The following is a 14,538-nucleotide window of genomic DNA, read 5'->3' as shown; positions in this document are numbered from 1 at the left end:
CCCTTTCTCCCCATCCCCTGCCTCCTTTCTGGTGACCGCAGCTGGGCCCTGGCATTTTTAGCCGAAGCCGAAATGGAGCCTCAAGGGACTGTAATCTTGCAAAAGGGAGAAAAGTGGAGGAAGGGGCAGGGAAACGAGGGGAAGAGATGAAAACCTCATGGCAGGAAGGGAGTAGGGAATGGGAAGCCACGGAATGGTGGCCAAGACGCGGGGGCGGGGCTTCTCCGGGGACCTGCCCACGTGCACCATCACCCCTGCCTTTGACTGCGGAGAGCTCCCATGGGAGCCCCAGAAACCACAAACCCTCCGAGGCCTTAGAAGAGCCTGCCTCTGCCCTCCCTCTGCGACAGCTCTGTGCTCAAGACCCGGGTGTACACGGTGGGGGCGGGGAGCTGGTCGGCCAGCTGCTTAGTTCGTTCAAGCTTCCTGCTCCTGGACTCCGATTTCTGCTGCCAGCCCCAAGCCAGCCAGCCGGTGGGACTGGAGCTGGGGTGTGGACCAGGGCTAGACCGCTGCCCGGACCTGCCCTCCCAGGCCGGCTCCAGGAGGCACTGGGGCCCGGCTGGGCCAGGTGAGGCTAACAGCTGGAAGAGCTGTCCTGGCACCAAGGATCCTGCCCGGGGGCAGGCGAGTCAGTGGGGGCAGGGCTCCTGGAATCCGGATCAGCAGGTCGAGCTGGAGGCCCTCCACCCCCATGTCACCCGGAGAAAAACTGGACCCACTTCCCGACAACTTCATCCTGCAGCCACCAGTTTCCCACCCGGTGAGCAGCCACTGTGGTCTGGAATCTCCAGGTTTCGGGGCTCCCCCCACCCCAGCGGGGCCCAGACTCCCCGGCGGTGGGTGGAGAGGCCTTTAATCTTGGGCCCTTCTCCCCCTGCACCTGCCCACGGACTCTGGAAGGCCCTCCTGAGCTTAGCAAAGTAGCTGACCAGCTAATTCCCATTTGGGTGGGAACGATCGATCGTTGAGCTTACAGGGTCCTCACATTTTAAAAGCAGTAGAGCCTGCCGGGAGTCAGTGCTGGGCTCCTGCTGCAAGACACGGGGCTGGGAGGCTCTGGGCTCCGGGGTAGTACCCCTGGGGGGAGCCACTGAGTACCTAGGGTACTCTCCTCTCCAGCCCGGAAGAGAGTCAGGTTATCCAACTCAGGGATGGCCGTGGGGGTCCCCTCACTTCGTCCTCTTGCTCAGTGCCCTCACAGATTTTCTATTGTTTGTTTTCCTTTTAAATGTTTGCTTATTTTGAGGTGGGGAGGGGCAGAGACCGAGGGAGAGAGAGAATCCCAAGCAGGCTCCATGCTGTTAGCACGGAACCCAACACAGGGCTCCATCTCACGAACCGTGAGATTGTGACGCAAGTGGAAACCAAGAGTGGGGCGCTTAACCAGCTGAGCCACCCAGGCGCCCCCATGCAGATTTTCTGAAGTCTGGCCCTGCTTTACGGAAGGCTGACCGCACAGCACACTCCGCCCTCCCCTCACTGAACACTAATTATCACTTTCTCTTTACTTGGCCCTCTCCCCCCAGGAGAGCTGCATCAGGTCCCTAGTTATAGGCCAGGCCCAGAGCCTGGGAAGTGGGAGGGACTGAGGTGCTGAGCCCGGTCAGCTGTGGGCCCTCTGGAGCCTGTGGGGCTCCAGCATCTCCCCAGTTGCCTGAGTAACGGGGTGCAGCCGCTGCCCAGGTCACGACCACTCCTCTCTTTGCATGCTGCCAGCTCCTGCCTGGAGGGCAGCACTGTTGGGGCTCAGCTCCTTCTAGATGGTTCGGGCTTCTAAAGGCTCCTGCGAGCTGGAGAACACACGTATGCCCACGCGTAGCTGCTACATGTTCACATTCGTTCTGCAGACACCTATTCAGAGCCCATGCTGTGCCCCGCCAGGCGCTGAGCACAGAAGGGGAAGACAGGGCTTCAGTTTTGAGCGGCCTGGGCCTCCCGGGCCCCTGGTCTCCCTTTAAGCCAGCCAACCACCAAGCCAGCCATGCGAGTGAAGTGTGCTGGGAACAGCAGGGAAGGGAAGGGAAAACTTGGGCGCCATAGTGGACAATGCTTGGAGAAGGTGTCGGAGAACCTTGAAAGTCAAGTTGGATTTCACAGCGTGGAGGGAGAGCACAGGAAGCAGCCCCAAAAAGGTAGGGACCGGTAAACGTGTGTGGTATGTTTTAGGAATTCCGCACAACTTCTGTGTGGGGAAAGGTGAGCCTGGGAAGGAAGGCTGGGCCACCATTGGGTATCTCTCCAGGCGTCTATAACAAGGTCCCAACTTGTCCATCCCTCTGCCCGCCCAACCACCCCCATTTTCTGGGCTCTGGCCAGTAAACGGTCCTCGAGAAACCTCAATACCAGGCTTCTAGAGGCCACGATGGCATCCAATGGACAAGGCCATTGTCCATTGCCAATACCAAGCCAATACCAAGCTTCCAAGGCTGGGCCATCATTGGGTATCTCTCCAGGCGTCTATAACAAGGTCCCAACTTGTCCATCCCTCTGCCCGCCCAACCACCCCCATTTTCTGGGCTCTGGCCAGTAAACGGTCCTCGAGAAACCTCAATACCAAGCTTCTAGAGGCCAAGATGGCATCCAATGGACAAGGCATCCAGATGGCAAGCCTCGCTTGGGCTTGTGCCCAAGGAGCTGGGGAGAGGGGCAGGGCTGGTGCTCCAAGGGGGCGATGGAACTGAACTCGGCCTCCCCAGGGCAACGTGGCTTTGACATGTGAAGGTCCAGGAAAGGGGAGAAGGTGGAAGAGAACAGACCTTTCAGAGAAAACTGATTTTTCCCCACGAGGGCGGTTTCTGTTTGGGGCTGGAGAGTCGAGTCGTCTCGTTCCTCTTCTCCCCCCACCCACCTGGTCCTAGTAAAGCCCCCTCTCCAACCCCGTACGGATAGGTCTCTCCCCCTTGTTCAGGTGGTCCCTTACGTGACGACAATTTTCGGTGGCCTGCGTGCAGGCAAGATGGTCACGCTCCAGGGAGTGGTCCCTCTCGACGCACGCAGGTAAGGGCGTGCTCCGTGGGGAGCTGGCGGCCCCTCTCTGCCTTCGGGGTCCCTGGGGGTCTCTGACCACGGGTGCCCACCAGGTTCCAGGTAGACTTCCAGTGCGGCTGCAGCGTGCATCCCCGGCCGGACATCGCCATCCACTTCAACCCTCGCTTCCACACCACCAAGCCCCACGTCATCTGCAACACCCTGTACCTCGAGCGCTGGCAGGCCGAGGCCCGGTGGCCCCGCCTGGGTCTGCAGAGAGGAGCCAGCTTCCTCATCCTCTTTCTCTTCGGAAATGAGGAAATGAAGGTGAGGGGGGAGGGGGTGGGCCTTGGGGCCTTGAACCTGCTAAACAGGAGATGCCCTTCCGCTCCTCCTCCTTCCTTCAGCTGGATGCCCCGGGTCACTGCGTTGAGGGGCATTGCTGGGAGGGCTTGAGAACCAAGAGGCCCAAGCGGCCGCCAAGCCCAGTTCCAAGCTGCCCCTGGGCCCACACGGCCTGGTACCCGGGGCAGCAAGAAGGCCCTGTCGTGCCTGACCCTCAGGGGGCGCTATCGCCACGGTCATAGCAAGTACCTGGAGAGAGCCTGCGCTGTGCAGGACTCTGCTCCAGCCCTTCAATATCAGCTCACTGAATCCTCACCCCGTCTCTGATGAGGTGGGTCCCCACCAGGGAGGGGAGCGGAGCAGGGGCAGAGCGGGCAGGGGGCAGGGAGAGAGAGCTCCACCTCGAGGCTTTCACCGCTGATGTGAACTCCTGCCAGAAAGATGCCAGGACCTTGACCTCCCCGGGGGAAAGGGGAGCTGGGGGGAGCCAGCAGCGGACGGAGGGCCCTGGGGTGTAGGGGTCACGCGGCCTCCTGGACCTCTACTTCCTCACCTGTGGATGGGGCTGCTGGGGCCGCTAGGGCAAATGAGGAACAGCGTGGGGAAAGTGCTGCGTCCCAGGCAGAGGGACACAGAGGGACAGTGAGAGGTGCTTTGGTTCCAAGGCCAGGTCTGCCGTCCGCCAGCTGTGCAACCTCGGGAAGGTCGCATAAGCTCCCCAAACCCTTGGGCACCTCGTCTGTAAATCGTGCCTGTCTCTTAGAGCTGATGTCAAGTTAAATGAGGGACATTCCAGGTGAGGGTGCCCACCGCGGCCTGGCACGTATCAATTCAGCGTGCATCCAGGGCTGCTGCGCTGTCTGTCCGTCCCTCCAGGTGAGCGTGAACGGACAGCACTTTCTCCACTACCGCTACCGGCTCCCGCTGTCCCGTGTGGACACCCTGGGCATATTTGGTGACATCTTGGTGGAGGCCGTTGGGTTCCTGAACATCAGCGTGAGTTCCCTTGGGGCCAACGTACGTCCAAGTGGATGCGTAGACAGGCCCAGGTGCCCCTGCCACCCCAGACAGGCCCTGTCACACCAGTTAGAACCAAGGTGGAAGGGGGCCATCAAGGTGTGGGATGCGAGCGGGATGAGAAGGCGACCACAGAAGGGGACCCAAGAGCAATGGCCAGGAAATGAATCACTCGGACACTTGGCACCATGGGGCCCAAACGGCAGCTAGCTATGCCATTCGCACCCGAGGAGCTTGTTAAAAATGCAGATTCCGAGGGGCACCTGGGCGGTTCGGTCGGTTAAACGTCCGACGCCGGCTCAGGTCACAATCTCGCAGTTTGTGAGTTCGAGCCCCGGGTCGGGCTCTGTGCTCACAGCTCGGAGCCCGGAGCCCGCTTCCCGTTCTGTGTCTCCCTCTCTCGCTGCCCCTCCCCTGCCCGCGCTCCGTCCTTCTCTCTAAAAACATAAGTAAACATTAACAAAATAAATTAAAATCCCGTGTGTTGCTTTTTCTCTTTCCTGACAGCCATTTGCAGAGGGCGGCATTGAGTATCCGGTCGGATATGTGAGTCTCTGGGGAGCAAGGTCGGCCCTTGCGGTTCCAGCCACACTCGCTGAGCCACTGAGCTCCCTCCTCCCCCCTGGCCTGACCTGGTTGATAAGAGCCAGCTGCCCCTTCTGTCCCTGCACGGTTGCCATGGATACCGCTGGCCCCACTCCAATCCCAAGCCGGCCTGGCCTTTCCTCTCCCAGCCCAAGCTGGGGTGGCTTGGGAAGATGGGTGGGGTAGGCTGGCTGCCCAGTATGGCCATCAGAAGATCCCTCTGGGGGGCGGCGGCGGGGGGGGGGGGGGGGGTGCTTTCTGTTCCCAACCCGGGGAGGAAGCTGGGGTTGGCCTGCAGGACAGAAGGGGAGATGAGGCCCAAGGCCACACAATAAGTGAATGACAGACCCTCTCTCCGGTTCCTCCCCATTTTCCCAGAACTGATGTGTGAATCCAAGAGGGCCCCCCCTGGGGCTCCGATCATTCACCTGCATTGTCTTTAGAGAGATAAACCCCAAATGCCCTCAATTCTTAATAACAATATTAAGAGGCTCTCTCCCACGGAGCAAACACCACATGATCTCCATGCCCCCTCTCTTCCCTTGACAGCCCTTCCTGCTGAAGAGCCCCAGCCTGGTGAGTGACCTCCCGCCTGGGTCTGGTGGAGGTGTCGTCCTGGGAGGGCACCCCCCCCCCCCGGTGGGAAATGGCCTCAGCACCAAAGTCTCCCCTTCCTTTATAGAAGAAACCTGTGGGCTGCGGGTGGGCCAGGCTGTTTCCCGCTGAAGCTTCCGCTTCTTGTCTTTTCTCCATTGATTCTGCACACAATTATTTGATACTCTTCTGTGCCAGGCCCGGTGCCAGGCTCTAGGATAGAGGGACTAGCCAGTCTCAGCCCTCCAATGGATCGCAGGCTGGTGGGGGAGACAGAGCAGTGAACAGGCCATCACAATTCAGGGTGCAGCGCTGGGGGACATACCTGGTGCTCGGACCCCGGGAGAGGGGGGTGGCCACAGAGCTCTACCCTGAAGGGCCAGGGAGAGTCGAGCGCAGGAGACCACGCATGCAATAGGTGTTTAATAAATGAGCAAAGCTGAGTCTTCTCCCGGCTGCAGGCCTGACGTCAGACTTCCCCCCCCTCCAGGGCTCCACGGCCCCTGGGGGGCGCCAGCCCTCCCCAAGCCCCTCTATGTGTCCCTTCTCACTTATCTCCGTCCCCCTACAGGAGGTGCCCTGCTCTCGGGCCCTTCCCAAGGGTCTCTGGCCGGGACAGGTGATCGTACTGCGGGGGCTGGTCTTGCCAGAGCCAAAGGAGTAAGTATGCAGATGGGAGGGAGAGAGAAGCAGCTCTGAGCCACGCACGAGCTTTGCAAGAATTTCCTCTTTCGTCTCCAACACTACCGCTCAATCGCTGAGTCTGTGGTTGGGACAGGTGCTCAGGCTGCCTCCATGGCCCCGACAGCCCCAGTGCTGGGAGTATCTTCCCCGCCGGTACATCTGGGCGGGCCAACCAGCCTCTCGTCGCAGGTCCCAGCTGGGACTTCGGGAAAGGTCCTTTAAAGGCTCAGGCTGAGACCCAGAGGGCAAACTCCACCTCCCAGGGCGCCCCAGAGAGGAGGCATTGGGAGCTTGGAACGACACACGAACTACGCGGGCGCTGCCTGACCTCTCCCACAGGGGGCGCTCCTGCTCCATTCCCTAAACCCAGGGCTCCAAGCCAGACTAGTCTTTTCTTCCTTTCTCCCCTTCTTTCCTCCTTTCCTGTCTCCTTTCCTTCTTGCTGGAATCACGCTGGATTTCATGACTTTTCCGGGCCAGATCCCCCGGGTTTGACTTCTGCTGAGGACACTACCTCCCTGTGCACCCTCAAGGCAGTTTCTTTTCCCTTCTGGGCTTCAATTTCCTTGTCTGTAAAAAGTGGTCATAATACTTCCAGCTTCAGGGGTGGGTGCAGGCTTAGAATTGTGCCAAGCACATAGTAAGGGCTCCACAAATGTGGTAGGGGCACAATTGTCTCCGTGGAGGGGCAGGAGAGGAAGGAGCGTGCCCCGTATTCTCCCTTTCTGTTTTGGGTTTTTTTATTTTTTTATTTTTTTTAATTTTTTTCAACGTTTATTTATTTTTGGGACAGAGAGAGACAGAGCATGAAGGGGGGAGGGGCAGAGAGAGAGGGAAACACAGAATCGGAAACAGGCTCCAGGCTCTGAGCCATCAGCCCAGAGCCCGACGCGGGGCTCGAACTCCCGGACCGCGAGATCGTGACCTGGCTGAAGTCGGACGCTTAACCGACTGCGCCACCCAGGCGTCCCTTGGTTTTGGTTTTTAAAGCACTGACCTCACTAGACTGTTGCCCTGCACGCTCTTGATCAGGCCTGCGAGCTCTGGGACAGGCTGGCAACACAGCCCTGGAGGGCACCGACCTCCACAGCCTGGCACAACTGGGTTGGAATCCTGGTTTTGCCTCCTATAAACTATGTGCTCTTGGGGAAGTCACTACACCTCTCTGAGGCTGGACTCCCGAGTTTCCCCATCAGAAGTAAAAGAAAGATCGTCTCCGTCATAAAGGGAAAATGAAAGAGATCCCAGCGATAGGAGGAACACCCTCCCCAACAAAACTTGGAGACATGACACCAGCTTTACATCCTAGCTCAAAGTCGAATGGTCATTTATATTTTTTTTTTGAGATTTAATGATCTATGTTAATTTTTTATCTTTTTTGAATCCAAATATATATTTTTTTCAGGAGTAGAATTTAGTGATTCATCACTTACATCTCCCTTACATATAACACCCAGAGATCATCCCAACCAGGGCCCTCCCTAATGCCCCTCACCCCCTCGCCCCCTTAGCCCATCCCCCTACCCAACGCCCCACCAGCAACCCTCAGTTTATTCTGTATTTAGGAGTCTCTTGTGGTTTGTCTCCCTCTCTGGTTTTATATTATTTTTGCTTCGCTTCCCTTACGTTCATCTGTTTTGTATCTTAGATTCCACATATGAATGAAATCATATGATATTTGCCTTTCTCTGACTGACTTATTTCACTTCGCATAATGCACTTGAGTTCCATCCACGTCGTTGCGAATGGCAAGATTTCATTCTTTTTCATTGTCGAGTAATATTCCATTGAATGTATATACCACATCTTCTTTATCCATTCATCAGTTGATGGACACTTGGGCACGTCCCATGCTTCGGTTATTGTTGATAGTGCTGCTATAAACATTGGGGTGCATGTTCCCCGTCGAAACAGCACACCTGTATCCTTTGGATAAATGCCTAGCAATGCAATTGGTGGATCGTAGAGTAGTTCTATTTTTAACTTTTTGAGGAACCTCCATATTGTTTTGCAGAGTGGCTGCACCAGTTTGCATTCCCACCAGCAGTGCAAAAGAGATCCTCTGTCTCCGCCTCCTCGCCAACATCTGTCCTTGCCTGAGCTGTTAACGTTAGCCACTCCGACAGGTGTGAGGTGGTATCTCATTGTGGTTTTGATTTGTGTTTCCCTGATGATGCGTGATGTGGAGCATTTTTTCATGTCGGTTGGCCATCTGGATGTCTTCTTTGGAGAAGTGTCTATTCACGTCTTTGGCCCCTTTCTTCACTAGATCATTTGGTTTTGGGGTGTTGAGTTTGAGAAGTTCTTTATAGATTTTGGATACTAACCCTTTATCTGCATGTCATTTGCAAATATCTTCTCCCGTTCTGTTGGTTGCCTTTTAGTTTTGTTGACTATTTCCTTTGCTGTGCAGAAGCTTTTTATCTTGATGTGGTCCCAATAGTTCATTTTTGCTTTTGTTTCCCTTGCCTCTGGAGACATGTCGAGAAGTTTCTGCAGCCGAGGTCAAAGAAGTTGTTGCCTGTTTTCTTGTCTAGGATTTTGATGGCTTCCTGTCTTATGTTTAGGTCTTTCATCCATTTTGAGTTTATTTTTGTGTCTGGTGTAAGAAAGGGGTCCAGGTTCATTTCTCTGCTTGTCGCTGTCCAGTTCTCCCAACACCATTTGCTGAAGAGACTGTCTTTTTTCCACTGGATATTCTTTCCTGCTTTGTCAAAGATTAGTTGGCCATACTTTTGTGGGTCCATTTCTGGGTTCTCTATTCTGTTCCGTGGGTCTGAGTGTTTTTGTGCCAGTGCCATACTGTCTTGATGATTACAGCTTTGTAATACAGCTTAAAGTCCGGGATTGTGATGTCTCCAGCTTTGGTTTTCTTTTTCAGGATTGCTTTGGCTATTCGGGGTTTTTCTGGTTCCATCCAAATTTTAGGATTGTTTGTTCTAGCTCTGTGATGAATGCTCATGCTATTTTGGTAGGAATTGCATTGAATATGTAGATTGCTTTGGGTAGTATCGGTATTTTAACAATATTTGTTCTTTCAATCCATAAGCATGGAATGTTTTTCCATTTCTTTGTATCGTCTTCAATTTCTTTCACAAGCTTTCTATAGTTCTATAGTTTTCAGTTTTACAGATTTTCCACCGCTTTGGTTGGGTTTATTCCTGGGTGTTTTCTGGTTTTTACTATAATTGTGAATGGGATCGATTCCTTGATTTCTCTTTCTGCCGCTTCATTATTGGTGTAGAGAAATGCAACCAATGAAAAGTCAAATGGTTATTATTAGTGACACGGCAAGTCATTTAACTGCTCTTCCTCAAGGACATCGAATTCACATGCCCTCAGAGGCCTGACAGGTCACAGAAATAGCGACGCGCTGGGCTGGGAAGGCAAAGTGGAAAGAACATTTCCATAGACCCGCTCATGCCAGATCTTCTGATCATCTTAAAAGAGAAGCTGGACGCCACTTTTGTACAAACCTTCTCAGCTTTTGCCCACAGTAGAAGTCGAAGAACACGATGGAACAGCCTGGACATTTCTCCAGGCCACTTCAGCCGTGGGCCGCCCACATCAAGACGTAGCACGGTGCCTGGCATTTAGCAAGCCTGCAACAGATGTTGGCTGTCACTGTTGTTTTCTGGAAGCGACCGTGGCTTGAATTGGACAGAGAGAGTAGGAGTTAGAGGGCATGGAACTCGCCTGCATTAAACATCTGTCCTTTCCTCTCCAGCCCTCCCCCCAATCACTGAGGCTGTGGGGGTGTGGCTACAGCTGCTAAGAGGTTCCACAGAACTTCTCTAGGTGTCTGTGGGGGCGGAGCCTGTTGCCCGGCCTGGGGCTGTGCTGGATAGGGCCAAGCTGGGGTGGGAACGCTGAATTCTTAGGCCAATGGGAAGGCAAAGACTTTTCCGGGGAAGCACGGGGGCAAGGGTTTGGGGCTGGAGGCAGGGTCCCTGCCTTCCAAGCTTCTTCCCAGTGGCGAGCCCTTGCCGGCCCCCACCCAAGGCTGGAAATGTACGGGGCGTCCTCCTGGCCCAGGTCCAGCAGGATCCCTTTTCCACACGTTGCCCTCCCACGGGCATCCTGGCCTCCCAACTGTCAACCGCCTCCTGCTAAGGGGTCAGTCACCAGCAGCTTCGGGGGTTTTGTTTCAAAGGCGACTTTGGAAGCTCCCAAGACATGAGACAGAATCTGGCTGCCCTGTGAGGGGCAGACGCCAGGCAGCAGGAAGCCCCCCAGATCTGGCGTCCTACATTGTTCGCATCGCAGCGCAAAGCCCCACAGCTCTTACTAGTACCAGAGTCAGTCTGGGAACTTCTCGTCCCCGTCGGTTATATGGGCCGATGAGCCTCCAGGCATAGGATTTCTGAGAGGACTCCGGAGAAGCTAACAGTAGGCGGTAAGACACCTCCTGTGTGCCAGGTACTTGCTAGATCTCCCGTCCGTTATCTCCTTTGTTCCTATCAGTGGCCCTATGAGATAGGTATTGTATTACATAGCAGTATTTTTCATTTTATTTTTATTCTTATTTTTGTAATGCTTATTTATTTTTGAGAGAGAGAGACAGAACGGGACTAGGGGAGGGGCAGAGAGACAGAGGGAGACCCAGAATCCGAAGCAGGCTCCAGGCTCTGTCAGCACGGTGCCCGACGGACGCGGGGCTCGAACCCACGGACTGTGAGGTCATGACCTGAGCTGAAGTCAGACACTCAACCGACTGAGCCCCCCCGGGCGCCCCCATAGTAGTATTTTCTAAACACTAGATGTGATTCGCGTGCTTATTACGTGCCAGGTCCCGTTCTCACACTTTACCTATGTTAACTCAGTTCTCACAACTCATGAGGCAGGTACGGTACTCTTCTCCCCACTTGACAGATGAGGAGACTGAGGCACAGAGACAGTGCCTTGCCCAAGCTCGCAGGACTAGAAAGTACCAGAGCAGAGCTGAAGCCGGGTAGCCTGGCTCTAACCCCTATAGCTATTTTCAAAACACTTAAGGCAACACCTGCCGTATGGTAAATACTGGTAAATACTGGCGACTACTGATACAACGATCCCCATCTTGCCGAAGGGGAAATGAGGCTCCGACAAGGTCACGTGCTCCGCCGTGGTCCCCGCCCGGCCCCGTGGCTGCAGCTGTGCTCAGGTGTCCCCACCCCTCCGAGCCGCCGAACCTTCCAGCTGCTCTCCCACATCCGCCCCTCCCCTCAGGATCCCGCAGCCACAGCTCAGGGGCGGCCCCTTCTCCGACCCCCTCTTGCAGCCTCACGCTGAGCCTGCGGGACGAGGCGGCTCACGTTCCTGTGACGCTCAGGGCTTCCTTCGCAGACAGAACTCTGGCCTGGATCGCGCCCTGGGGGTGCAAGAAGCTGATCTCGGCCCCCTTCCTGTTCTACCCCCGGCGATTTTTTGAGGTCAGTCCGAGCCGCAGCCTCATCCCGTCTGGCGGGAGCCGAAAGCTGCATTCCCGTGGGGAGCCAGGGGTGCGTCCTGGGGAGGGGTGGAGGATGCGGGGCTGGGGCCAGAGCCTGCCAGAGAAAACATCTGTGCCACGGCTCTCAACCCCCTACTCCCCAGACGCGGATTTAATTAATCGGGGCTGCCCCTGGCATTAGTGTTATTTTTTTTTTTTAGATGAAATTTATTGTCAAACTGGTTTCCATACGACCCCCAGTGCTCATCGCGACAGGCGCCCTCCTCCATGCCCATCACCCTCATTGGTGTTATTTTTTTTTTAATTTTTTTTTTTTTAACGTTTATTTATTTTTGAGACAGAGAGAGACAGAGAATGAACAGGGGAGGGGCAGAGAGAGAGGGAGACACAGAATCCGAAACAGGCTCCAGGCTCTGAGCGGTCAGCACAGAGCCCAACACGGGGCTCAAACTCACGGACCGTGAGATCATGACCTGAGCCGAAGTCGGACGCTTAACCGACCAAGCCACCCAGGCGCCCCTCATTGGTGTTACTTAAAAAAAGAAAAAGCCCCCCTAATGACTCCAAAGTGCAGCCAGGGTTGAGCCCATTGCTCGAGGGCACGCAGCCGGCACAGAGGGTGAAACTGAGGCCCAGGGCTGAGACGATCCTTGTGGAAAGGTCACAGTGATCTGGTGACAAGCGGGGCACCCAGTCCTGCCCTTTCCCACCACCGGGCGCCCTACGGTTCCCGTCTTTGTGAGCTCTGAGCGGAGGGCTTGCTGGGTGGGGCATCGGGCAGGCAGTGCACCGCCTGTCTGTCTGTCTGTCCGTCTGGGAGCCTGCAGGGCCCTCTTGTCCTTTTCCAGGTGCTGCTCCTGTGCCAGGAGGGAGGGCTGAAGCTGGCGCTCAACGGGCAGGGCCTGGGGGCCACCGGCGTGCACCGGCAGGTCCTGGAGCAGCTGCGGGAGCTCCGGATCAGTGGCAGTGTCCAGCTCCACTGTGTCCACTGCTGAGGAGTGAGCCAGGGGCCTCGCCAGGGAAGAGAAGGACCCGCCCACGCTCGGCACCGCTTTAAGCGGCTCCGCTCTCCTCCCTTCGATACGCTGTGCACCTGTCACCCCCCTGCTTTCGGAGGCCCCAGCCTGGGATTGGCACCCCCTGCGTGCACTCGCATCTCATCCACAAGCACTCGGTCCCGGGGCCACGCTGTGTGCAAGGAAGGCTAAAAATGACTCTCCAGCGGGATGGCCGTGTGCCCGGCCACGGTGCTACTGCTGTGATTCCTGGTATATCTGGGGCGTTCCTGGTATGTCTGTTTATACCATCTGATTCTGTGGCCTCCACTTCCGGTGCTATTTTTCCTTGTATTTTCAGCTTGCCTGCTTGCTGTCGGGTTGATGAAATCTTTATCACCCTCCCTACCTTTCTTGTCTTCTACTGGGTTGGAAGTTGTAACTGCATTTACACTTCTAGTGGTTTTCCTTACTTTTTCTTTTTCTTTACTGTTTATTTATTTATTTTGAGAGACAGAGAGAGAGAGAGAGAGAGAGAGAGAGAGAGAGAAAGCAAGTGGGGGAGGGGCAGAGAGAGAGAGAGAGAGAATCCCAGGCAGGCCTCTACACTGTATCAGGCCACAGCCCGACACGGAGCTCGAACTCACAAACCGTGAGATCATGACCTCACCTGAAATCAAGAGCCAGACGCTCAGCCAACTGAGCCACGCAGGTGCCCCATTTTTTATTATTTTAGTAGTAGTAAGATTGACTTGGGGAATGGGTAAAATTCTGAGTTTTAACACGTACGGAGGTTTGTGTAACCACGACCGCCACAATCAGGACATGTGAAGACCCCATCACTCCAAAACCCTCTCTTGTGTCACTGCTTTGTAATCATACCTCCTTCATGCCTCCCCTAACCCCAGCAACCGAGGATCTGTTTTCCACTCCTACGCGTGGCCTTTTTTGGAAATGCCGTATCAATGGAATCCTACAGTATCTGACCTGTTGAATCTGGTTCCTTTCATTGTGCATCATCGTTTTAGATCCTTCTAAGTAGCTGTCGGCATCAGGGACCAGTTCTCTTTATTACTCAATAGTATTCCATTGTGCCACAGTTCATTTACCTACTGACCCATCGAAGAACACTTGGGTGGTTCCAGGTTTGGGCAGTCATGAGTAGAGGTACAAGTCTTTGATGAACATGAGCTGTAATTTCTCTAGGGTAGGTACCAGGTAGTGCGATTTCTGGATCATACGATAAAGGCACCTTTGACTTTATCAGACACTGCCCAACAATTTTCCAGAGTTATTTCAGAGTGGCTGTGCCATTTTGCATTCCCACCAGCAACGTGGGAAACTTCTAGTGGTTCTGCATCCTCGTACTTGTGATTGTCAGTGGGTTTTTTTTTTTTTTGTTTGGGTTTGGTTTTTGTTTTTTAATTTTTTTAATGTTTATTTATTTTTGAGAGAGAGAGAGACACACACAGAGCGGGAGCGGGGAAGAGGCAGAGAGAGAGGGAGGCACAGAATCCAAAGTAGGTTCCAGTAGGTGTGGCAACACAGAGCCCGATGCGGGGCTCGAACTCACGAACCGTGAGATCATGACCTGAGCCAAAGGCGGATGCTCAACCGACTGAGCCACCCAGGCGCCCCTCTTTTCTCCATGTTTTAACTGAGTTGTTGGCCTTTTTACCCTTGACTTTGAAGGGTTCTTTATACAAGCTGGATAGAAGTCCTTTGTCAAATATGCTACTTGTAAAGAATTTCTCCCCATCTTAGCTTGTCTTTTCATTTGGTTTCTTCCACCGAGTATCAGTTGGGTTTTGGTGAAGTCCAGTTCAACAATTTTTTCTTTCATGGATTATCCTTTTGGTATCATAGCTACAAACTCTTCGTCTAGTGAGAATTTCTCCTTTGTTTCCCTCTGAAAGC

At 54.7% G+C, this 14,538-nt stretch overlaps 1 protein-coding gene across 4 annotated transcripts; it reads left to right on the top strand.

Annotated features, from left to right (window-relative positions):
- Positions 1-325: 325 nt before the first annotated feature.
- Positions 326-13,607, top strand: LGALS12 (galectin 12). 4 transcript variants are annotated; one of them, XM_086677123.1, is made up of 10 exons: positions 331-763; positions 1,851-2,135; positions 2,912-3,000; positions 3,084-3,297; positions 4,192-4,311; positions 4,840-4,878; positions 5,467-5,493; positions 6,083-6,171; positions 11,456-11,606; positions 12,475-13,607. In XM_086677123.1, exons 3-10 carry the CDS (start codon positions 2,960-2,962, stop codon positions 12,619-12,621), a joined length of 828 nt encoding a protein of 275 aa, XP_086533249.1. In that variant the 5' UTR covers positions 331-763; positions 1,851-2,135; positions 2,912-2,959; the 3' UTR covers positions 12,622-13,607. The 4 variants fall into 4 exon arrangements, with proteins under 4 accessions (XP_086533247.1, XP_086533249.1, XP_086533250.1 ...); XM_086677121.1 differs by lacking the exon at positions 1,851-2,135 and having other exon boundaries at positions 326-763; XM_086677124.1 differs by lacking the exon at positions 1,851-2,135 and having other exon boundaries at positions 331-571.
- Positions 13,608-14,538: the final 931 nt, after the last annotated feature.

The sequence above is a fragment of the Puma concolor genome, chromosome D1 (genome assembly GCF_028749965.1).
Source record: "Puma concolor isolate L17-30 chromosome D1, mPumCon1.1.hap2, whole genome shotgun sequence".
NCBI lineage: Eukaryota > Metazoa > Chordata > Mammalia > Carnivora > Felidae > Puma > Puma concolor.
Note: the sequence above shows the minus strand (reverse complement) of the source record. Positions and strands in the feature narration are given on the sequence as shown.

Coding starts and splice junctions, on each gene's coding strand:
- LGALS12 (XM_086677121.1), top strand. CDS start 695: ATGTCACCCGGAGAAAAACTGGACCCACTTCCCGACAACTTCATCCTG. Junction 3,298..4,191: donor TCGGAAATGAGGAAATGAAG/GTGAGGGGGGAG, acceptor CCGTCCCTCCAG/GTGAGCGTGAACGGACAGCA. Junction 4,879..5,466: donor TTGAGTATCCGGTCGGATAT/GTGAGTCTCTGG, acceptor TTCCCTTGACAG/CCCTTCCTGCTGAAGAGCCC.